This window comes from Vidua chalybeata, chromosome 6, assembly GCF_026979565.1.
Source record: "Vidua chalybeata isolate OUT-0048 chromosome 6, bVidCha1 merged haplotype, whole genome shotgun sequence".
Taxonomy (NCBI): domain Eukaryota; kingdom Metazoa; phylum Chordata; class Aves; order Passeriformes; family Viduidae; genus Vidua; species Vidua chalybeata.
Genome location: NC_071535.1, coordinates 12,304,355 through 12,329,373, shown reverse-complemented (window position 1 = coordinate 12,329,373; position 25,019 = coordinate 12,304,355). Strand labels below are relative to the sequence as shown.

The window sequence follows — 25,019 nt, the reverse complement described above, 5'->3', positions numbered from 1 at the left end:
TATCTCATTTCAATTCATTTTCTAAGGCAAATTTTTCAGTCATTACAATTGACAAATGTTCTGTCTCCTTCTGTCCTTGGCACACCTCGTGTAACCAAGCCAAGTGTGTTACCCAATCTGCCTGTGTAATTTCAGTGTTTTGTGTTACAAGCAATCTTCTTTTTACCACATTAATTGCTGCTCATTTGAAAGCATAATAACCTTCATTTTGCAATGAATGGCTTGACATTCCAGGAGGAAAGCTTATTGTGCACTAATGATCTGTTATATGGCCTCTCAGTTTATTATGGTATGTAAGGGAAAATAAAATAAAAATTAAATATTGTGTATGCTTATCAGCTAATTTAAACAGTTTGGAATCTCAGATGTTATATCTTTTCAGCTATTGAATAGCATTGTAATCAGCATTAAGAAATATCCCCCTATAGATCAAGAAACAGCTCCCTATCATTTTTTTAATTAAGCTGGTTTTGCTTAGTAAAAGAAGAAGCAATGCCAGATAGGAATTTAAAAAATACAGAATTTATTTAAGTAGTAGTTTCTTCTCTGACCTTTGTTGCCTCAGATTTATTGAAATATAACTTTGAAAATAATTGAGCTTCCACAGAATCATGTTGCATTATTTGAAGAGCGCTTTTGAGGTGCTCGTTGGGAAGATGCATTATAAATGGAAAATATTGTGTTTATTATAAGCAAAAACCCTTGCAAAACAGAACCGAATCACTTTGGTCATTTGTAACTTACAGACGGTTTTATTGAATTGCAGCTTTTTCATAAGGAAAATGTGTCTGTAGGAGTTCTCATCATGGAGATTACAATGAGCTGTGTGAACTTGATCCAGTCCTTAAGCAGATTTCCAAGGCTGCACCTTCCATAAACAAGGGTTGAGCTGCAGCTGCTGCCAGGACCTTGCCTGGGTTATGGCCATTTTGTGCTCACTGTCTGAAATCCTGTGACCTCGGCATCCCTCACAGAACTCAGTGACCCATGTCATGATCATAAAATGCCTTTCACCACTCCTGGCTGGAGATACAAACTATCTGTAGGCAAAGGTTTACCAGCAAAGGCAGCTGGACCCAAGCAAGGACGGTGTCCTCTCTTCCTCCTCCACTTTCACATCCTACTCCTTCCAAGCTGTAAATCACATCCATGTTTGAGGCCTATGCCTGGATTATCAGATGATGAGGTATGAATGTCCCAGGCTTTGGCCCTGATGACCTTTCCCTTTCTGTCATCAGTGTGGAGATGCAGGGCCTAAATCTTCTCAGCTAATTCTTCAGTTTCACTTCTGTTTTGTGATGGATTTTATTATTGCATAGATAAAGTCAGAGCATCCAAGGAAGAAAAGTCTCTTTTTCCCCAGTGCAGTCTGCTAGGGTGATGTAGCAACATAGGCGTCATTGCAGTTTTTTTTTGTTTTTTTTTTTTAATTTCTGTAGTTAGAATAAATGAGTAACAGCTTGAGGAAGTCAGCTTTCACCAGGAATATTGAAGATAATTTCCATGAGTGCTGAGACAAACCCCCTTTCTAAGATCTTTCCCTCTGTTAACGTATCTTCAGAATAAACCACAACATATCTTGTAATTAAGAGGAAATATCTCCAATTAGTATCACTGCTCAGCTGTTTCAAATCTGGTCCAATAAATGACTTGAATCCTTTTCTCCCTCCCTCTAGGAATGCTCTCCATATGCAGCTCACTTGTATGACGCTGAAGATCCCTCCACCCCCGTGCGGACGATACCAGGACTATGCCAAGACTACTGCACGCAAGTGTGGCAAAACTGCCGCTCCATTTTTCGCGCTCTCTCTGCAGACCCAGAGTTAATTGCACTGGAAAACAACATGGCAAAGTTCTGCCGCTACCTGTCTCTGGAGGACACCGACTACTGCTTCCCACACCTGCTGGCCAACCAGAACCTTAACCAGAACCTGGGGCTGGTCACTGCTGACGCAGAGGGCTGTCTCCAGCTCTGCCTCGTGGAGGTGGCCAACGGGCTGCGCAATCCCGTTGCGATGGTTCACGCCAACGACGGCACCCACAGGTTCTTCATTGCAGAGCAGGTCGGCCTGGTGTGGACCTACCTCCCCGACGGATCCAGGCTTGAAAAGCCATTTCTGAACATCAGCGAAGCTGTGCTTACCTCACCTTGGGAAGGAGATGAGAGAGGGTTTCTGTGTATTGTCTTCCATCCTAAATTCAAATTTAATGGTAAAGTGTATGTCTACTATTCAGTTGAAGTTCGCTTTGAAGAGAGAATCCGAATTAGTGAGTTCAGAATTTCTCCTTCTGACATGAATGCCTTGGACCATGGTTCTGAAAGGTATTGTACACACGTTTCTCTGGCAAATAAATTTAAGATCTATGAGGGCAACTTGTGCATTTTTAAAGCATTAATGAATGAGACTTACTTAGCTTAATGCTTTTGCATTCCAGAGTGCTAGCATGTTAGTCCCCGTCCATGTCTAGTGTACTGAGGTGCAGAAAGTGTGTGTCCTCCATGGATGAACTGCAAGTGTTCAGGGATAAAACAGACAGAGCTCTCAGTTCTGGCATGTCAGAGGATTTAAGTAAACATGGATTAAACATTATTTATAGTTCGTGTTTTGGGGTTATTGTTGGGTGGGGCTTGGAAGTTTATTTGTTTGTTTTGTACTTTTGTGATTACCCTTTAAAATAGACTTCTGCAAAGCATGCGTGAAATTCATTCCAAAGCCAAAGGTTTCCAAAATTAGTATAAACAAACTAAATGATACCAGACCAGAGATGGATTTGGTCCCATATTTCTTTATCTGAACAATAACTCAACCCTTTGATATTACAAATTTAATAGTAAATTAAATAAAACACAAGTCACTATATTATTACGGAGTGCATTTTAATTGGAAATGTCATTTGTTTGAGTCTGGTCTTGCAGTTGTTCCACACTAATATGCACAGATGATGAGAGACTTGTTTGTGGAATCAGGCTCATAGATTTATAACCTGTTGCAGAACTATGTTATAGAACCACTGTTTTAAGAGACCCTTGAATATTACTAAATCTAAGATTTTTTCTTCATTATTTGGATTTTATTAGGGTGCTTTCCAAACACCCAGCTGTGGATAATTCTAGCTCAAAAATGCACATAGCCTAATGGTAGAGAGGGGATACTGGTTTATAAAGCAATTTCAGCAATCCAGTGTAAGCGGCACTGTAGATGACAGGTAAGGGGAATTACAACGTGGCACTCAGGAAAGCAAATCAGAAACCTGCAGATATCAACAGGCCATGAGCTGTCTTGTTTAAGAATCCTCAGGCTCTATGTTTGTAACAATTTCTGTGCTTACTTAGCTTATGGTAAGTACGGCAAAAGCTTAAGAAAACAAAACTGTGGTCCTATTGTGCTTGTGTAGGCTCAGGTCCCACTGACTTCATCCTGAGCTGCTGCCCAAGAGGGAGCTCAGGCTGACATGTGGTGTGCACTGCCTTGGCTCAAATGCATGTGTCTGTTTATCCTCAGATGTTTCTCAGATGAATTTTGGTTTTTTCCATCTTCTTTGGGAGGCTGAGGAGGATTCACCTTTGTGTCAATACAGGATCCTCCCTCACTCCTGTCAGCTGAAACCTGTGCCTCTTGCACAGTTACCTTATCACAGAGGTGCTGACATTTAACAGGAGGTGACAGTAACTCCATAGCTGGGTTTCTTCTCACAATTCACAATAACTATCAACATTTCAGAATGGAAAAAAAAAATCTGTTTAAAAATGAAGTGGTATAAGTAAATATTATAATTTGCTTTCGTAGCTATTAAGATGCACTGCCAGCATGAAATCTGGACTTTTTTAGAAGCTGGAAATAATAAACTTCAGTTGTTGCACCTGGGAACCTCCAATGCATGTATTTGTGGCTTTACTATGCTATAAAATTATAATTTCTGTATTTTCCCCTTTCATTCTATGGAAGGCATTCCAGGAGCATAAAATAAACAAATAAAATAGAGAGTTTGGGCTTAAAATTAAGGTAAATTTTGTTGATACTTTTTTGAATAACCTTTGGTAAATTCAGTTTGTTGATGGGGCTGCTTTTAACTGCTCTTTAAACTCATAAGGTCCTGAGTGTAATTGTCATTTAAGGATTCTTGTCTCTTTAAGAATTTAACTATTCCTTAATGTTTGAGAAGTTTTATGTTAGCCGTGAAAGTGCTTGGCAGGATTGTGCCAAAAGCTGTACAGATGCACAGATGGACTGGAGTCCTTTCTCTTACAATTTCCAATTGGTTATAAGCTCAGATGCCTTTTCTTTAATGAATTATAAAGAAAAATAAAAAAGAAGATTAAAAAGGAGGAAGAAAGAATCAGAGGAAAAGTTTAAGCAATTAAAAGTATATTTTGTCATATGATTTCCCAGACTTTCCATATTACACAACTTGGTGTTTCTGTAATCTGGAAAATATGTTGAAACTATTTAAGGTTAGAAAATCAGCTATGCCCAAGAAAAATTCAGTAACATGGATAAGGAGGAATTTCTATCAAAACCAATCTGTAGCTGCTTCCATCTGTCATGACATTGCTCTGCCCTTTGCATAGTGTTTGTGCAGTAGGTAATTAGTTTCTCTCTATTTTCACTTAGGATAATCCTTGAAATAGAAGAACCTGCTTCCAACCATAATGGAGGAGAGCTGCTCTTTGGAGATGATGAGTATCTCTATATCTTCACTGGAGATGGAGGCATGGCTGGGGATCCTTTTGGCACCTTTGGAAATGCCCAGAACAAGTAAGAGTGGATGTATCCCTATGGCAGCTCCAGGGTGTGGGATATCAATGCCAGCCACCTGAAGGCTGTTTGGGGGCAGATGCAATTCTCTTGAAATGGTTCTTTTTTCAGAGATATTCAAAGACTTGTCTTTTCTAAAGCAGAAAGAATGAAACCCTAGACTTTCCAACCCCACCCCACCTCTGATTTTTTTGCCAAGGTCTAGTCTTATTCCTTTATCTTTTTCATTTCTTCTCCCAATACAGATCAGCCCTGCTGGGCAAAGTGCTGCGGATCGATGTGAACAACAACGACCGTGGGCCCCTGTACCGAATCCCCCGTGACAACCCCTTCGTCAGCGACCCCACGGCTCGCCCCGAGGTCTACGCCTACGGAGTGAGGAACATGTGGCGCTGCTCCTTCGACAGGGGGGACCCTCACACCAAGGAAGGGAAGGGGCGGCTCTTCTGTGGAGATGTGGGGCAGAATAAATACGAAGAAGTCGACATCGTCGAGAAGGGGAAAAATTACGGCTGGAGGGCAAGGGAAGGGTTCAGCTGCTACGACAAAAAACTTTGCGCCAATTCTTCCTTGGGTAAATAGATGTGCTCTCGTTTCTAATTCCTGCCTTCAAAGCCTGGCTGCTTGGTGGTACACACACCTCTTTGAGATGTAAACCTCTACTGTCCCTCTAGAAGGGAACTGGCTAGGGCATAAATACTGAAAATACAAATGTTACCGGTTCTGAGTTAGGAGGAAAGTGAAACATGCTCACTGTTGTTTTTCTAGGTGATTGGTGTTGTTAGTGAAATTACTTAGTGATTCTGTAGTTTAGAGGGACAATTTCATCTTTTCCGCATAAAATAAGCTTTTGTGCAGGAGCAAGAAAAATTTGGAGGAATTGTATTTTTCTCCATAACTCACCCTTATTTTAAGAAAAGAGAGAAAAAATTGACTGATCAACCCTTATGCACACTGCTTGCTTTACAGGTAACTGAATGTACAGTGTATTTTCATTTTTTTTTAGCTATGCCACAAAGGAAAACATCATTTTATTTTCATTTCTTATTTCTTTAAACTGTTTGAAACTGGATTGAGGGTGTTTCCTGGCTGGCTGAATTCCAGTGAGTGTGTGAAGTCAGAACATATTGAATTGCAAAGGCTGATGTGGATCATGTCTTGTGCTGGAACCTCTTCTCAGAGATAGGGGGGCAGTGGAGTGGGCTGGCACTGATTTGCATTAGCTGAGATTCTGATTCTTTTCTCTTCCATGTGCTATGTGTTGTTTAATTTTCTTCCTAATATTAACTCAGTTTAAATTCCTTCCTTTTAGTAGCTTCGCTATAAGTATGAGCGTGATTAAGTATTTTTTAATAAAAATATCAAGAGCAGGGAGCAGATTTTTTGCACTCCCTTTGCTGAAGCAGTTGTCAGAGAGCTCATTTATTGCTCTCCTGTGTGACAGTACCCACATGAACATTCATGGCAGACACTTTACTGAGGTCTCCAGGTATTCAGAGCAATTTTTGATGACTTTAGAGACCCTTTGTTAGAACAGTGAAATGTCACAGCCCCTTTAGAATGATAAGTACAGCTGAAGTGTAGAAAACACCTGCTTTAGAGGAAATTCCCCTGGTGCAAATTCCTTGCTGGCAGAGCTGCTGGGCTTGCTACTTGCAGCATCTGCTGCATGGGCAGGGAGAAAGGCTGTGAGGATGAGGAGGAAAGGGTACCATGAGGTACCTGTGAGCCAGGAGTTTCAAAAGAAAGGGGAGGAAGCATCTAATGGAGACCCTCAAAATCAGGATATCTCTCTCCATTTTACATTTGTCTTATGTTTTAACTTATATTTCACAATGAATATTCCAGTACAACATCATTCATGCCTGTGCCATCCCATAAATATTTGATGGCCCTTTCAAGTTGCTTCTCCATCTCAGAGGAACAGGAGCTATTTGTGCTGACATCTGACATATCTTTTCATCAGTGCCTGCAGTCTGGAATCACCCATCTCTTTTTTTCCTTTTACCACCTAAAAACAGCTGCATTGGGCAAACACTTCCTGCATGGGTACAGTGGCTCTAGGAGTAACCTGTGATTTGTAGCTAAACCAGACAAGCTCTCTAGAAATGTGGCAGAAGTTGCACTAACAGAGATGGATTGTAGTGGGAGGAGAAGGGCTCAGGAGAGTGCTGAGGTGTCTTGGTGAGGGGCAGAGCAATCAAATGTGATTCTGAAAAGGTGAAAATCAAACTAAACACAGCTCCATTGGCAATTCATTTAAATAGAAGATGCATCAGGAAACCTGATTGTACTCTGCCAATCTCAGAACAATCTAGATAAAGAGCTATTCTTCAGCATATGCAAAACAGATCTTTTCTGCCCTACAGATGATGTGCTTCCAATTTATGCATATCCACACAAAATGGGGAAATCCGTTACAGGAGGCTACGTCTATCGAGGTTGTGAGTCTCCAAACCTGAATGGCCTGTACATATTTGGTGATTTTATGAGTGGGTAAGTAAACAGGGCACTCACAAAGTTGTACCCCCAGCCAAAATCCCCCGCAAAACAGCCTGATAGCCCTTCAACCCTCCCCTCTTGTTTTTTCATGGGCTTGTGTTGCCCTTGAAGACAAGGGGTTGCAGGGTGTATCATACATTTGGGTTAATATGAACAATCTTTCACTCAAAGAAGCTGCAGTTCCTATTGCAGCTAGTGTGGGTAGGAAGCATTAAATATCCTTTCAGGTGTCCATACTAACATTCATAAATCGTATTCATAAATCACATCTGGGTCAGGTTGTAGAAGTGTTTTTTTGCCTTGCAGACGCCTGATGTCTTTGAAGGAGAATCGTGCTACTGGAGAGTGGCAGTACAATGAAATCTGCATGGGGACAGGACAAACCTGCATGTTCCCTGGGCTTATCAATAACTATTATCAATACATCATCTCCTTCGCTGAAGATGAAGCAGGTAATCTTTTAACTTTATGTCACACTGAATGGCATGTTTCAGGTTTCTCTTCAGAATGAAACACCAGAAAAGGGATCAGAGAGGGCAGCAGGTTGTTGGAGAGGCACAGCACGAGTCTTCAAAATGCCAGATTTCCAGCACTTCCCAAATACCAAACCAAAGTTACAATGCTAATTTTGAGGTGTGAGTGCCATGCAGTGCCTGCAGTGGGAGATGGAGAGTCAGTTGCCTTGGGACTGAGCCTGGTGTGCTGGACGTGCTGCTGCCCTTCCCTCTGGAGAATAGGGAGCAGAGAGGGGCAAGTAAAATAAAACAAACTTAGAAAGGAAACCTCATTCTTCACAGTGCCATGCCAAGGGGAATGCAGGCCCTGGGAGCCTGAGAAGATGATGCCCAAGTGAATAGCAAGTCTATCCTCTTGTCTAGTCAAGAAGGCTGCAGGCATTATTAATGGATAGAGAGAAGCAGATGTCAAGAACAGCAATTATATATCTGCTCACCCTGGGCTGGGGTATTTGTACCTCTCAAGATGAAGCAGAACAAAAGCCTATGTTATGTCTTGTGCGAGGCATCAGCAAAAGATTCTTTAAGTCCATATTTTATTAGTGCCAGCTGGAATTTTGCCTGGCATAGGACTGAAGGATGCAGTCTCAGTAGAGGTTTGCTGTGTTTTCATGACTGCAGACATTTTGCTTTCTAGAAGGTTGCTGCTGCTGTGATTTGAAGAGGAGGAAATAAAGAGTCCTGGGGTGCAAGCTGGTGGTGTCTCCTGCTGTTTGTACAGGGGTGTTGCAGAATGTGCAGCCCATGCAGCCCCTGGCTGGGAGCAGACAGAGGATGAGCCCCACAATGTGTGCTTCATGTGTGACCCAGCAATGTAGGAGTTGTGCTCTGCCCTGCTCCTGGGAGGTCTTGGCTCGTGATCACAAGCACCTGCTTCCAGAATGCCCCAGCTTTTAAACATCTGTTTTTTCCTGCAGATTATGTCAAGTTTGGATGTTGCTCAAATCATATAAATGCAAATTTTATCTTGTGAATGCAAATCCTCCAAGTTAAGTATTAGCTTGAAAGTTTGACTTTATTTTAGAGTTAAATTCAATTTTCTTTAATGGTTAATATTCATGGAATTTAGAGCTATTTCACAGTGCTGTAGTGAGAAGTATATCTTAACCTAAAATCAAATAATCTAGTTCAAATCAGCTTTGTGCCAAGTGCAATATCAAGCCGTTGATTGCAGCCCTTGCTCATGCACATGAGGATGATCTCCCTCATCCTGTGCTTGTCAACAGAGTATGGACCAAACAGGGATGAAATGCTGCCACCCTTTTGCCCTACTTGTGCTTTGCATAAGAACAATAGAGCTGAGTGGAGATTTGGGCTGGAGTCTTTTTTCAGAGGTAGTTAATTGCCTTGTGTTTGCTTTATAGTAATAGAAAGAAATCTACTGTGAGCAGTCTTCTCTTGCACCTTTTTTGTGTACTAGGAATCTCATTTTTTACAAGTTTGCCACACAGTTTATTTTAATAGGGTTTTCTTCACAGAAGCATTTAAGTTTTGGGGTTGTTGCTCTGATGGATGTTAATCTACTTGGTGCAGTGGGTGTGTATATGCCATGGGGAGATTTCTGGGTTTGGCTCATTGCACAGCAATTATAAATCCATCAGCCCCATCCCTGGCCAGCAGAACATGTCAGAGACACCCCAGGCACTGTGTCTGTGGGTCACATGTGTGTAGCCTGTGTGCTTCATGGCCTGAGCATCCAAACTCCTGCCTGATAAGTTCCAGGAAAGAGGGGCAGGATGTAAAACACACATCACCACAAACTCAGTGCCAGGTGTTTCCCATCCCCGTTTGGACTGCCTCTGGCCTGTCATTAATGAAGCTGACCAGAAAAATGAAGATGCCAGCCAGGGGTAGCCAGAGGTTTCTGCCTTGGGATTATCTGGACAAACTCGGCCCAGGGCAGCACAGGAGAGCAGGTAGGAGGACAGAGACTCAGCCTCAGCTGCCACCAACTGCCTAGACATTCCCTTGCTCACACTGACCTCTCTGTTCCTTCCCCTCTTCCCCCTGGACTACGCATAGAACACCCAAAAAAATCTGCCTTATTCACTAAGCAAGTCTCTTGCCTCTTTTTCTATTTTCTCTATTTTTTTTTATAATATTGCAAATATATTTTTTCTCTCTGATCCTTTTTGTTGCACTGCTCAAGCACTTGAGCTCTCAAAAGAGTGCCAGAAGGACTGTTTATCCCAGTCTCCCCTGCACAACAGGAGAAGAAGGATAGAAATGCAGTTAAGAACAAATAAGTCAAATAAATGGTGATGGACATTGTTGGGTTGAAGGTTGAGCCCTGCAAATGTGACCTGACAGAGCTGTGATGAATCAAATGCCTTTTGTCTGAGATATGTCTCACTCTGTGAGTGTGCTAGAGAAAGCAAAAACAAAATCTTCTTCTCCTGTAATTCACCCCAAAGGAGTGCTTCATCGAAATGAGCAGAAGACAGTGAACTTTCTTAATTTCCTTTCATTTCAACAAAAGTAATTCAGGGTTTGACTGTTTTACATTAGAAAAGTCAAAGAACACAGATCATAATGAGATGACAACTAAGGTCTGGGCAGGTGAACCTGCAGTAGAAATTTGTCCAAATAGTAATTCATGACAATTTTGTAAAAGCTGCCACTCACTAAGAGTATTTTATGCCAACGGACTGCAGATGAGCTCTCAGACCCATGAGGCAGAGTTAATGCCTTTAGGCTGTAAAGGACAGAAACTCCATGGAGAGTTTTCATGTGTGTGTCTGGTTTTTTTTACCAGGGGAATTGTACTTCCTATCCACTGGTGTACCAAGTGCCACAGCTCCCAATGGAGTGGTGTACAAAGTGGTGGACACCTCCAGGTATGAGATGTTCTTGTTGCAAGGCCTGGTGCTGGTGCAGTGAGTCCTGCTGTGGATGTGATGGTGTGGGTAGGATGTGTGATGGTGTGGATGTGATGAGTCATGTTGGTTGAGTAATTAACTCTTCTTCCATGCTGGGCCCTTCTGGGGAATTCAATCAAGGAACATCTGGAGCAACCCATTGTGGGTCTGCTTTGCTCCTGTTGTCGTGGGGCTCTACATGCCTGGTGCCAAACTTTTATGGGTCCTGTTGGTGTTATGTGGGTTTGGAGATTTCCTGAATGCTAAAGGGTGGCTTGTCTTTCTTGGGCAAAGTTTCTCTAGATTCTTGCCCAACAGGAGGCACTTTTTCTCAAGGTGTTTTTTTCTGAGTTCCTCTCCATCCCTTTTGTCATCTCCCACAAGATCCCTGTGCCCCCAGACCACTGCAGCCAAAGCTGGACCAGCGTGACCTGCAGTGCTTTCTTGGGCAAACCAGACATGATTATCAAAAAAGTACATTCTTCTTAGTGTTTCAAAGAGCAATATGGATTGAATAAGAAATAAGGACCATCATTACACCTCCTGGATTCCATGTGCCTGTATCTGAGACTGGGCAAGGCAGGGAATAGCTGTGTTTTATGGGAAGACTTGCAGCTGCTTTTTCCATCTTCCTGTTTTTAAAGTGTTACTATTATTGGCTAAACACCAAGCTACTTTCAGCCAGAAACGGAGAGTGAGATTTTTTTTTTTTTTTTTTATTTATTTATTTACAGCTTTAGCTATCTGAGGATTTTGAACCAAACCACTTGTCTAGTTTTATGTTGAAACCAGTCCCCAAAATTAAAAAGCCCCCAGATCTATAATGTGTTTCCTCCAACTCTCCTCTGTCAGGAGCATTTTCCATTATCTAATGCAACAGAAGAGTTCCTGTAAACTATGTATTAAGAAGCTGGTATTACACAACCTGTGCAAAAATAGAGAAAGCAGAAGTCAAACACCAGCCGTAAGTTTAAGTTTAAATAGAAGATTTGTTCATGTTCAGAGTACCAAAAAAAGTCATTGGAAAGTTCATAAAAGTAGGGAACATCCTTGTATAGACAGTTGAGAGAGAAGCTCTGTGCCTTCCACAGAAATGGAAATGCAAACAATGCTAATTGCCCAGGAGTTATACCCTCCAAATGCAAACATCATTCATTTTTGAACCAATTTAAAAACCTCTGAAGAAGTCTGAGGATTATCAAGACGGCTGTCATAGGAAAAAGTGGTGATGAACTGGATGTTACTTCCCAGAAGTGGGATACATCTCTATGGCAAACAAATTGTGTCAAAATAAAGCACCATACTAAGACAAAGCCTCCGAGGAGACACTTAGAGTTCTTTTCTGAAACTAATGCATTTTTGGCATGACATTTGTTTGGGCTTTCTGTATGAATAATAGTGTGTTATTTTGCTTCCGTGAAAACAGTCTGAACTCTTGTGTACACATGATCTTTGTGTCAGATGTTCAACATATACTGTCTAGTTTTGTAATTTTTATTTTCATTTTGATTAATCTCTTTCTGTAGTGCTTGAACCTGCCAATGTTTTATTTCCTTAATGGCTTCAATAGTGGCAACTGAAAACACAGACAGAGGACTTCAGTGCCTTGTGAATATTTGGACTTTCATCAATGGTGATCTGTGATTCTTTAGTTATGTTTAAGAGATTAGTTGCATCATTTAAACAGACCTTTTTTTTTTCCCAATAAGAATTATGTTCTTAGAAAAACAATGGGAAGCAAAGTGTTGCAATGCAAGAGGAAAGGAATTAATTGTGCAGTGTACGTGTCCCTTTCTTTCAAGGACAGCACCACCAGGAAAATGCCAAGTTGAGCCATCGCCAGTGAAAGTCAAAAGCAAGCGCATCCCGTTTGTGCCAAAGGAGAGTGAGTGTAACTCTTGCTGTTTATTACTGATTCATATTATCTGGCAGTAGATACAAACTCCAGACTTAGTACTATCTCCCCACATGTGTGGAGACTACCCAGAACTTCACTCTTCAGGGTATCCTCAAAATTAAATCTTTCCAGATGTTTTGGATCTGAAGAGTTGGTTCAAATAAGTCATACACTATTTCCCCTTTCCTGGCCATGTGAAATTTCCTTTGTAGTTTCTGGCCCTGTTCATTTTCCCTTTTTCATGCTACATTGTACATTTCATTACCACCAGCTTGGTTTCCCTGTAACTGTTCCTGTCCAGAGACCGTGTGCTCAATGGCGCTTTTCAGTGACAAGTGATTTTTTGCAGTAGCTTCAGGTAGTGGAGAGGATATGATGGGTAAAGGGTTGGGAAGTAGCTCATTGAGCAAGATGAGAGCTGAGTCATTGTTAGTTGAAAGTGAGAAAAGATGGGATGAGAAAATGCTCCCAAAATAATCAGTGATCACGCACTGGGGTGAACTTTTGGCTTACCCAAACCCTCCAGGGCCTTTTGATTACTTCATGCTGCATGAAGTATTGTACTGCTAAAGCTAGAGTAGTCTGTGGTGGAGCTGAATCTGCAGCAAGCCAAGGACTATTTATGTGAGGTACAAAAACCTGAACACAATATTAGGATCTTATGTGAGGTACTTTTAAACACATAAACACAATATTGGGATCTTACGTGAGGTACAAAAACCTGAACACAATATTAGGATCTCAGAAGTAGACTAGGCAGTATCACTGTTCTTTTCCCCTGTGTATTTAATTTAATATGTAGGTACCTTGGCATCACCCCAACAAATTCCCTTCCAACTCAGCATAGTCCATGAACTTTCATAGTCCATGAACAAAGCTAATGGTACTGCAGGAAAGTCAGGATACTTTTATTTAATTTTTAATTATATTAATCACGTTACATTGCATTTGAGTCACTAACAGTTCCTACAGCTTTGGCTTCAGGGAATATTGAGGACACTCAGCACCTTGCAACACTGAGTCTTTAAGGTGGAACAAACTCTAAGGCTAATTATTGACTGCTGACATGCCTAAGCACTCAGTATCTTCAGAGATGTTCTCTTTTTCTAGCTGTGCAGGCAGCTTCCAAATATTAGCAACTTGGTTCATGTTCAACCATTTTTGTCCTTTTCTGCTTATGCATTATTCTGTACGCAAGTCCAAAGTTCAGATTTTTAAACTATACATATAACTAAATCTTTTGGGCTTGTTTACAAGGTAGTTTTTGTCAAAAGTTAAAACTTAGAAATGGTGGGAGAGATTCTACCTAGTGTATCAAGAGCTATGCTCTCTTTTTGGTGAAAAATAAGCATGGCCATTTTGATTCAGAAGCATGCAAACAAGGATGTTTAGCTGTAAATATTTATTGCTTTGGTTACTATTTAGTCTGAAAGTAACAGAATCTCCAGGGCATGTGACTTGTATTAGCTATGAGTGCATTTTTTGGAAGTGTATTTAATAAATAGTTTATTAGACTATCAAACGACAATTTGATCCAGTGAGGTGAAAAGCACTCCCAGGTGACCATTAGCTTTCATACAGTCCTATACAGTATTCAGTCCCAGGGTTTTCAAGTGCTTTGCCAGACCAGGCTCCAGCAAACGAGCTGTGCTCAGGTAAGGCCTTCAGATCTATTTCTTGCCTTGAGAACCACAGCTTTCAAAGGAAGGGAATATTTTCATGTCATGAACACAATTCCTTTTCAAAGACCATTATTTGGAAAAACATGGACCACTGCGAGGGTTTGTCTTTTGGGGACAATAGATACTAAGCACAAATAAGACAGTGATATTTTTCCTCCTCTCTGTACTACAAACCAAATGATGAATGAGGTTGCATAAATCTGGGATACAATTCAAAGTCATGATGTCTTTGCAAATGTCTGTGACACTGTCCCAGCTCTGTTGAATGTTACTCCGTGAAATTCTGAATTGCTTCCTTCTGGCAAACTAAAACTTATTTTTAAGCTAAAAATAAAGCATATATGAATAAGCAAGTCCAGTAACACCTGGAAACCGTGACAGCAAAGAATTTTCATCTCTTCAGAATTCAAGGCTCTTTTATTTTTTTTTCTTTTTTTCATAATGAAGAACAAACCCAACCCCAAATCCTGTTTTATGTGTTGTCCTGGCAACTCTGTTCCTCTTGCACATTCCAGTTGCCAGAGAGAATTGATTTTGAATGTTCCAGATTTCAGCTCCTCTGAATAAAGCATCTGGCCCAGTGGGGAGGCCACGCTCTCCTCTGGTAATGATCCAATCCTTAGTAATGAAGAGAAGAGCAGAAATAGTGCCTGTCCAAGAAATGCTTTCGGCAGCTCTTCACCAGGATATGCTGAAGAGCTCCTCTCCTGACTGTGAAGCTCTAGCACCTACCCTTTAAGGGCCAGGCTGACTTTTGCCAAGAAACCTCTTGGAGCTTCCTTTTTGGGAGAGGCTCAGTGTTGGCATTCAGCCCTGCAGTCCTCTCTGCTAGCTAACAGCAGCCCACATTTTTCACTGAGGAAATAGCGGGTCGCTAAGAGTGTTGTTGCTTCCCAACAGGACCAAGTAGGCAAATTCCAAGAAACTAGTTATGTAAGTCAAAAATCAGCACTGGTTTCATATAGTTGTCTTCAAGCATTGCCTAGAGAGTGACAGACTCACGGTTTTCTGCCTTTTCCCCCAACAGAGTTTATTATGAAAACACCAACACCACATCCCCGGCTGAAGACCACGACCGAGGCCCCGTGGGGAGGCGTCCCAGAGCCCCGAACCCCGCGCACGCCGGCCGTGGACGGGGCGGGCCGAGCCCCAGCGCGGCCAGGGACCCGAATCAGGCCGGCCAGCACAGCAGCGCCCGGCGGCAGAGCCCCCGGGCCGGGGAAGGAGGACAGGGGGCAGCGCAGGAAGAAGAAGCCCCCCGGCAATGGCGCCGTGCGGCTGATGCGGCAGGGCCGGCGGGGCCGCGGCCGGGGCAGGGTGGAGGTTTTCATCGACGGCGAGTGGGGCACGGTGTGCGACGATGGCTGGAGCTTGCCTGCCGCTGCCGTGGTGTGCCGCCAGCTCGGCTTCCCCTACGCGGTGCGGGCCACCAAGAAGGCAGAGTTCGGGGAAGGGACCTCCCTCCGCATTCTTCTGGATGATGTGCAGTGCTCCGGGCAGGAGAGGACGCTGCTGGAGTGCTCCCACGCCGCTGTGGGCGCGCACAACTGCTCGCACGAGGAGGATGCTGGTGTGGTGTGCAGCCGGGAGGAGGTGACAGACCGGTGACAAGAGCCGGGGAAGGCAGCTGAGGGGCTTGGAGCACATCCACCTCTTGCCCGACCCTCTAAACCAGCTGCAGTATTGAGGAGGGTGTGCCCTGCCTTGAGGATGCTGCATCTGTTCAAAGTAATCTTATGTTTTCTTCATGTCCGTCCCCATGCATTTGCCTCAGAGGGAGAAAAAAAAAGGTAAAATGAAGCACTGAATTGAGTATGTTGTGGGCAGGTGCTGCATTTCTGTGGTGTTTTTTGTAGGAAGAAACCCCCAAGCATCAGCCTTTATAGACCAGAAAAGAGATGCATCCTGTTGCCCTTTCCCATTTCAAAATACAGCATTCTTCAGCTGTGCATCACAATGTTTTGCCAAAAAGTAAATTCCCAAATGACTGTGTTTCACTCTTATGGAAGCATTTGCATTGTTTGCCTTGCTTTGCCACCTGCAGCTCTAAGCTGAGGTTTCTAAGGATGTGCCTTTCTAAATCTGAGCCTTTCTTTGCAAATTACAAAAGTATATATAATTTTTTAACCTTCCACTCACTAGTTTAAAGCAAAATATTTTCTGTAATGTGTTTTATTGGTATAAACATACTGGTCATCAAGGATAAGCAAAATCAGGTGATTTAGAAGAAACCATAGTGTACTGAATGGAAAATATTTCTGCAGTTTATATTAGCCTAAGTGAAAAGAAAATCTAACCCCTTTTACATGAACAGGATTGAAAACCTGCCCCTTTTTAGATGCACAGGATCATTATCCAGTTTAGCTCTGGAGATACTTTGTACATGTTTCTCCACTTTCCCAAACTTTATGAAAGCACATGTTTTTCCATTCAGGTGTGATGGTTAGACAAAAGGTAATGCTCTGGGGCAATAATCCAGTAATATTTACCCCTTTTTAGAGGATATTAAAAAAAAAAAAGCAAACAAAAGCAACCCTAGTTTGTCTGAAATGTGTTTTTCACCTGAGTGGTGATGGGACACACATGTTGTCTTATGAAAGATTTTGGCCTGGTTGTTTGTTTTCCCTGGTGTAATCAGGGTAGGTTTTGTCTTGCTGCTCTCACAAGAACATAAGACAAAAAAACCCAAAAAAACCCCTAAGAAAACCCCAAAAATCCTCAAATATAAAATGACCAGTATGTCTAGAAACATTCACAAGCAAAATCTTGTATCTAAAGATCTTACTGTGGATATTTATTTTAACCCAATTTCAAGTTGACACTATCTTCTTAAGCCTAAAACATGTATAGGGTAAATTAATCTGTTTTAAATATATTTCCTGAACTTTCTGGTAAATTCTCGTTAAATTGTTTTTGGTATTAAAGAACACCCTCAATACACAAAATCAGATGATCAAAAAAAAAGCGTTTCCCCCTCCTTCCTATGAAGTATAAAGGAGGAAGAGGTGTATAAAGTGCCTTTTGAGGAGTACTACTCTCATTTTGTTTGAAAACCTACAAATGCCGTCACACAGCAGACTGTTATCAGGCCTTTCCCTTTGCAGTGAAGTTGCAAATTTTTTGTTTCAAGTGCAGAAATTCACTTCAGGCCCAACAAAACATTCAGGGAACAGGAGAGTCCTTTGTAAATTTTTCTGTTAAAAGAGTTGGAACTTATTGAGCTGGTGGGACTAGAAGGCTGGAAGAAAATTGAAGGTGGAGATACAATATTTATTTTTCCAAATTCCTCTTCCACTTCTTTTGGCTCCTTGGCCAAATTTCAGCTCCCTCTGTCTGGGAGATTTTAAGGAGAACCTTGATCATAGTTATACTTCAAAACTTCTGGGTGGAAAAAAACACCTGCACAATTAAATTACCCTAAAGGAATTGAGGTGATTCCAGGATGTCTGCCACAGACGAATTAGGCAGGAATTTCACCATCATTTTCTAACTATTAAGTATTCTTTTTCTAATTTAACTGTTAGTTACCCTGCACCTGCTTTAGTCCAATTGAACATCCTGAGAGCAAGCAGAGGCCACGTACATCTTGGATATAGCTGGTGGGGATTTCCACCACCCCTGGCTGGCAGGCAGGGTGACACACAGGCTCTGGTGGCAGCCAGAGGCACAGGGAGCCAGCCCCAGGGAGCAGCTGTGGGTGAGAGCGAGCTGCGTCTGGCTGTGCTGGCACAGAGCCCTACACCCGTGTTTGCTGCTGAGGTGTTTGCTGATGCTGCTACGTGGGTGCTGACAGCTCCACAGGGAAATATTTATTAGCAGAAAAAGAGAAAAGACTTGTTAAGTACAGGGTTTTTTTTTCCTCTTATCCCTTCTTCCAGCCTACACTGAGTAGGGAAGGTCTTCAAATAGGATTGAGCCAGCTCAGCACACGTGGCTATGTGTGCATGTCCGTGCCTGCCAGCTCAGTGCACTGCTGTGATGCTGGGAGGGTATTTCTGACCATTGTGGTCCCTTCCAAGATTAAAATATATCTGTTCTAACTCCTGGTATCTGTCAATCTAGATCACTGGTATTTAAATTATGAGCCTGTACTATTTAAAGCACACAAGGACACATGCATTTAAATACCTGCTATCTCATCTGTTGTTTAATAGGATTCTTAGTGATATCATTTTTATATAGTAGGATGTCACACCAGTTAAACAATTATTTTACCTAATTAAACATTAGGTAAACTAATAAGCCCTGCTGCTACACTTGAACATGACAGTATAGTTCCTGGATGCTAATTCAGGATAAATCTTAAACTAGCCCACAGTGCAACCAGAATTCCTCATGTACTTCCTCCTGTGGCAGTCCCAAACTTTTGTCTAGTAGCAATATGGTTTATTGCCTTGTCTCCTTATTCAGCTCTGTGACTGATACTGGAGCACCTGCATTTTCCCTTACATATCTTTCCTTAAGTTAGCACAGCTGCATCACATAGAGGACCCAGCATATCTCTAAGGGAACAGTGTAAACCCAGCCTTTCCATGTCTTTTTCTCTACCTCCAAAGCAGAGTAGCTGTGCCCAGAGCTCAGGATTTTTCACTTACGTCCTTGTGGTGGCCAGCATCCAGCCTGAGCACTGCCACACTGTGTTGCAGTCTGCAGTATAGACATTATCTTAATTTGAACTTAACATGCTCTTTCCAAGAAATACAATAGATAAATATTCCCAACATATCTAGGAATAATTTCTTTAGTAATAATAAATAGGAATAATCTCTCTTTAGAGCTTGCTGCCCAAGCAGTGGAGGGATAGTGAAATAGGTAGGGTGATGTATCAGGGGTTCTTACCCAAATGCTAGCAAAACCCTCCTGGAGCTGAGCCCTGGCTGGAGCATGCCATGAGGATATCCTCCATATCAGGGGAATTTTGGCTCTGCGCACATCAGGCTGCAGGGTATGAACAGCATGAAGCCCATGTATCACATTAATAAGTGCAGAGGTCTGTAATCAATTTCTACTGAAGACATGACAAGTTCAGAAAGCTCAGTGGTAGCACTGTGGGTGACAGTAGCACAAGGTGCAAAGGTGAGCCTGGGGCGCCAGTTTCATGTGCTGCCATTGTGTTCATCTTGCCTTTATCTCCCCTATCAGCCTCTCATCAGTTAGACCTTTGTGTTGGGCTTTATGATGGCCTAGGGAGAAGAGCAGCTCTCGAACACCTGCCCTGCTCCATGGCCCAAAGCCAGCAAACCACTCCCAGTGCTGTGCCCAGCTCAGCCTGCCTCTTCTTTCAGGAGTTAGCATTGATACAGCTGTGGGGGAGACAGTCCCCAGCACAAATCCATCCCTCTGGAGGAGAGCTTAGCCTGTCACTGTTTGGGTGTGGTCAACATAAAAATTCAGAAGCATAGAGGAGAAAAACAGTCAGAAGTATCAATATCCAAGTCTGATTTCATATTGGAAACATGCCAGTAGTCCTCTCTAAAGGTCAGTTTGTCATATGAGATGCATTGGCCTCCTTAGATACTTTCAGACATAAACACACATTTTTCTATATGAAAAGAGATGCAAGCATCTTTTGATAACTATTAACTGTATTCCAAATTTAAGCTTTAAGAAAACAGGTTTTTTCCTCTGTAAACCAAGAAAACATGGAACCCATCTGAAGTGTGTTCATACCTTGCTGCCTTGTACATGACTTTCCCAAGGCTCTCATGTCTGGGGCACAGGTGCAGATATAGAGCTGCCTCGAGCAATGTTTCAACATTGTCAGAAAAGCAGCTATGCTATTTTTAACAAAAAAAAAAAAAAAAAAGGCTGTAGTGTTCAGTCAGTTGTACAGGTATCACGTCAAGTAGTTTGTTCCTCAAGGGCATTAGCTGTTGGCAATCACTAAACCCTTGGTCTGTTTCTGTTATTACTAACATCTTGCCATTCACTTGTCCACTCCATGCTGGAAAATTTTATTGACTCAGAATGATCAGGACCTCAGTATATAAGGGCTGGAGGACAACTGACTCAGGGTGAAAATCACTGCAAAGGTCTGTAATTGGCAATGCTGGGTAAGTAACACCTAACCCACTGCAGATTTTGTTTTGACTCCTATATACAGTGTAATCTGTGGATAGAGGTCTGGTTTTAGATCAGCTAATTTATCATTATTAACTTGTTATTAGAGTTTTCCTGTCCACATCTGCCATGGTAAATTCTGAGTGACCAGGGTGCCCGGCCCTCTGGCAATCTGTGTGCTGCTGAAGGCATTTCCCAGCACAAGAGTTGCCTATGCTCTGCCTTCTCCTTGCTGTTCTCACAACTTAAACAATGCTGCACCTTCAGAGAGAGAACAGAATGTTTTCAAACCTGGATAATCATGCAAAGCCAAGCAAAAGAAAGCAGGACTTCGGACCAACCCTATGTCTCACCAGCTTTTCAAATTCACCTTGGAACTTCACCTGTTAACAGTTCCCAGTTCTCTGCTCTTCTGGTCGGCTCCCAGATCTCTCTTGCTCCTGGCTTTTTCTCGGGAATGTGCAGGTTGGCAGAATGTCCACGCGGTGGCAGTTCAGTCCCCAGCAGCAAGGGGACACGCGGGGAAGCTCAGCCCAGCCCAGCCTTGCTCCTTCCTCCCAGCGCAGCGTGTGGCTCCCGGGCAGATCATAAACACACGAGTGTCTTGGGATCGTGTCCTTCACTCGAGGGTATAGAAACACGTTAGAAAACAAACAAAGGGTTGTATTAAAGTTTCTTGGAACACAAACAAAAGCTTTTATTGAAGTTCATCTTTAAAGCATGAAAAATAAGATAATTTCTGCAGCATATCCAGGCTGATTACTTAGGGGAGTTATCAGGATAATTATATTTTCCTGAAAAGCCTAATTGTGAGAGCGTACTTGATTTACTCAGGGATTAGAGATGTATCACATAGCCCCTCTTTCCTGTAAAAATGTATAAAATACAAACTTTTTTGTATCACCTCCCAGTTAGCTGCTCACAAACAAGGTACAAACAGAAATTTTTAACAGGAATTATTTTGAGACTGATTCTGAATGAAAGGGCAACTTACAGATAGTTACGATCTATTCTTGAAGTATGCTGAAAAAACATTGATGAAACTCAGAAAATCAATGTTTCATCAGGAAGTTCACTGTCTTTAAAAACATGGTTTCATCAGCTAGCTTTAGTTTTTAAACATCAGCTAGCTTTAGTTTTTAAACTTTCTCTGGGTGATGCTATTCTTGCTATCAGCTATATCTGTCCTAATGATGGATACTCATACTATGTTATCATATGCACTGCTTGCCTTCCTGTGGGAAGGAATGGTAGCTTTTTTTCTGAAAACAGGCAGTTTTAAAACCACAGCCTTAACAGGAAAAAAAAAGTAGTTTCAATTAAGATAAATGAAAACAATAGTTCAATAATCATTATGATCTTTGAGAATAAACAGGGGGAAATAATTAATGGTTGTAAGACAATTATTTTGAGTCAAAGTGGGAGCTACCAGTTCAAGAAAAATCAGTGTTAACACTGAATGTAAAAGAAAGCCAAATAAGAAAACCAAGGAAAACCTGCAGATTGTTGCCTTCTAGCACAGTCAGTTTCCACTTGGAAACAGAAGCGAGCTGACTCTTGGAGGTGCCTGGCAGATGATTGATGCATTGGAGGGACAAAACCAAGGAGTGCCATGCGTTACATCTTCTGCCGCCTTCTGCAGAGAGGCATGACCATATGGGAGCTGCTGAGGGGAGGGTGCAGGGAAGATACATCCCATTGGAAATGGGATGAAAACTCCTGCAGTGTCTCCTGTGGTGCTGCCAAACAGGGCAGAAACCCAGATGTGAAAAATACTTATGATAAAATTCCAGTTAGCTTGGTATGCTACCTCCAGATGGCTGAGCAAAGCTTGTGCAGGGAAAGGAGTGTATAATGGGACTGTCCTGTGAAAGTCTGATTGCCAGGTGCTGTGCTTGTTTTCTTTTGGGCATGGTGGGACTGCAAGGGTTCTGCTTGTGCTTCTCCTGCTGCACTCAGAGCTGTGGAAATGGTGGAGAGGAGTGTCAACCACCTTGTATGCAAGATAAGCAACCTTCAAAGGGATGGAGTGGGCACAACCTGCTGCAGCATTGGTGAAGTGACGTAGGAAGAATCTGAGAAGGAAGGAAGAAGGGGAGGGTTTATAGGAGACTATGGAGGTTGTTGCAGTAATTGAAAGGCTGCTGGACTAAGGGCAGGATGGGAAGAAAGGAGGATGCAGTAGATGGTTTGTATACATTCTTGGTTTTCTTGAGCAATTTGTGGTCTTGCTGTTCCTGTTGGGAATCCCCAGAGTGCAGAGGTCCTGCTGAGGCCAGTGATGGTTCCTGGTACCATCCTCCATCACTTTCCCTGGTTCCTTGTGAGCCAACTTACTTAGCTCTCACAACAGCTTGTTGCCATGAATTCCCCTGTTTAACAATTTGTTGTGAAAAATGTATTCCTCTTTTACACCTGCTGCTGGATCATTTCAGTGGGTACCTCCTTCCTCCTTGTTCTTGAATTATGCAAAATAACGACTCAATTTGTCCCTATTTATCTCCAAACCACTGGTGGTTTTCCTGACACCTGTCATAACTTCCCTCACTCATCCTTTTTCCAGTTTGAAGCTTAACCTGTTCTGTCTGTGCACCTCTGCTGAGCTGGTAGGAAGAGAGCATGGGGTATTCCCACATGGTGGGTGTGCCCCACGTTTATCCAGGTCTCCATCTGCCAGTACATCCAGGCATTTTGTTTTACTTGCTCCCTCATTTCTAATCACCATCAATGCTCTGCTTGCTTCTTTGATCTGTGCTGAGCATTAAGGTGAAATTCCTGAATAAGTACCACCACTAAATATATATAACTGGCTTGCATGTATATGGATAGTTATACACATATTTTGTCTTCCCCCATGCATTACTTTTCATTCATCAAAAATTAATTTCCACCATTTTATGGCTTACTCTCTTGTGTCCTGCAATCCTTATGCAATTTGTGTGAGTATTAGATTGCTTGTTTTGAATAAAACAGTACTAGCTCTCACTCCTGTGTCTGGATGAGGAATGAGCATGTTGTATAACACGGTGCCCAAAGCAGACTGCTCTAAAAACCTTCACCTACTGATTCCCACAGGCATCAACAGTACATTTCCGTTGCCTCTTCTAATTTAAACAGTAAGAAGTCAACAAAAAAGCCTCTTCCTTCCGTGTTCTGGGATGCTTGATTTGTCTAGGACCCTTCAGAGATGAGCTTTACTTAAAATATTTTTGTAAACAAACATAGGAAGGTGCAGCATCCTTCCTGACCTCCTCATGCACTTGTGCAAAGCATTGTCTCCACCCAGGTAAGCATATATCTGTACACACACACACACACACACACACATATATATATATATATATATATATATATGTATCTGTCACAGAATCATAGAATGGTTTGGGTTGGAAGGGACCATAATCCTCTAGTTCCACCTTCGTCCCCTGCCATGGTCAGGGACTCACCTTCCGCTAGACCAGGTTGCTCAAAGCCTCATTCAACCTGGTCTTGAACACTTCCAGGATGTGGCATCCACAACTTCTCTGGACAACCTGTTCCAGTGCCTCACTATCGTCATAGTAAAGAATTTATTCCTAATATCTAATCTAGATCTACATTCTTTAAGTTCAAAGCCATTCCCCCTTACCATATCATATCACTACGTGCCCTTTTTACAAGTCCCTCTCCAGCTCTCTTGCAGCCTCCTGCAATAAGGTCTCTCCGGAGCCTTCTTATTCTCTGGGCTGAACAGCTCCGACCGTCTCATCCTGTCTTCATAGGAAAAGTGCTCGAGCCCTGTGAGCATCTTCGTGTCCTCCTCTGGACCACATCCATGCACACACCCATCGGCCCAGGCCGTGCGGGTGTGTTTGAACAGCACCGCGCTCCCAGCGCAGGCCGCCGCCGCCGGGCTCTTTAACTGGAGCCGTCCCCGCCCGCAGCCGGGGATTCTCCCGGCCGCCCGGGCCGCCCTTTGCTCGGGGCGGGAGGAGGCGCTGGCAGCCGGCGGTGATGGAGGTGCTGTGGGCGGCGGGGGGGCTCCTGCTGGCCCTGTCCCTCCTGGCCTTCGTCCTGTACTGCTGCTACGTGCAGTACATCCACGCCAAGTACGACCACATCCCCGGCGCCCCGCGGGAGAGGTAAGGGGCTGGCCGGGCGGGCGAGGGGGCGGCGGGCTGGCTCGGTGTCTCCGCAGAGCGCTCCCTGCCAGGCTGGAGCCGGGAGGCGACGTCAGAGCAGGAAATCAATCCTCCAGCCGCTGTCCATGGGCCGGGCCGGGCCCGGCGGCTGCGGGCAAGGGCAGCGGCGAGGGGTCACGCAGGCCGGGCACGGCGCTCGTGTGTGCCCGCTTCCCGGGAAGCGCTGGCACCGCCCGGCGTCGCTGAGGATCCCGCAGCCTGCTCAGTAGCACGGCCTGCCTGGCCGGGGCTGCGTGTCCTGACCTGCATCTCCCGAGGGCCGCAGCGGCACGAAGGGGCGCTTCAGAGTCGCCCGCGGAGCTGTGCGTGTGCCCATGACCCTGAAGAGGGACCTGACGGCAGCGTCAGCCACGCAGGCGGGGCCGGCGCCGCCAGCCGTCCCACACTGCGCCAGGAGGCGCATTGACCCTAACTCCACCAGGCACCTTCCGTGCCCTCCTTCATAAGCCAGGTGCTTAATTTCTGCCAAAAATAAATAAAAATGTCATAAGTGATAAGGGGCAATGAGAAAGCTGCCAGCAAGGCAGTGGCAGCGCTGTCACAAGGAGTCGTGGTTCCTGCAGGAGT

General features: G+C 43.3%; 2 protein-coding genes and 1 long non-coding RNA gene across 4 annotated transcripts in view; 2 read left to right on the top strand and 1 right to left on the bottom strand.

Annotated features, from left to right (window-relative positions):
- Positions 1 to 17,231, top strand: part of HHIPL1 (HHIP like 1) — a 20,611-nt gene extending 3,380 nt beyond the window's left edge. The window contains exons 2-9 of the mRNA XM_053945838.1: positions 1,677 to 2,323; positions 4,614 to 4,757; positions 5,003 to 5,331; positions 7,127 to 7,253; positions 7,566 to 7,711; positions 10,530 to 10,611; positions 12,435 to 12,517; positions 15,239 to 17,231. Of these exons, the coding sequence (XP_053801813.1) occupies positions 1,677 to 2,323; positions 4,614 to 4,757; positions 5,003 to 5,331; positions 7,127 to 7,253; positions 7,566 to 7,711; positions 10,530 to 10,611; positions 12,435 to 12,517; positions 15,239 to 15,819 (2,139 nt within the window). The 3' untranslated portion in view covers positions 15,820 to 17,231. The remainder of the gene's footprint in view (positions 1 to 1,676; positions 2,324 to 4,613; positions 4,758 to 5,002; positions 5,332 to 7,126; positions 7,254 to 7,565; positions 7,712 to 10,529; positions 10,612 to 12,434; positions 12,518 to 15,238) is intronic.
- Positions 15,913 to 24,751, bottom strand: LOC128789671 (uncharacterized). 2 transcript variants are annotated; one of them, XR_008431496.1, is made up of 3 exons: positions 23,718 to 24,751; positions 20,655 to 20,888; positions 15,913 to 15,980 (listed from the first exon to the last, which is right to left on the bottom strand). It is a non-coding gene; the product is annotated as an uncharacterized LOC128789671 (long non-coding RNA). The 2 variants fall into 2 exon arrangements; XR_008431495.1 differs by having other exon boundaries at positions 15,915 to 15,980; positions 20,642 to 20,888.
- Positions 24,265 to 25,019, top strand: part of LOC128789670 (cholesterol 24-hydroxylase) — a 13,332-nt gene continuing 12,577 nt past the window's right edge. Inside the window, exon 1 of the mRNA XM_053945839.1 lies at positions 24,265 to 24,392. Coding sequence (XP_053801814.1) covers positions 24,265 to 24,392 — 128 coding nt within the window. The remainder of the gene's footprint in view (positions 24,393 to 25,019) is intronic.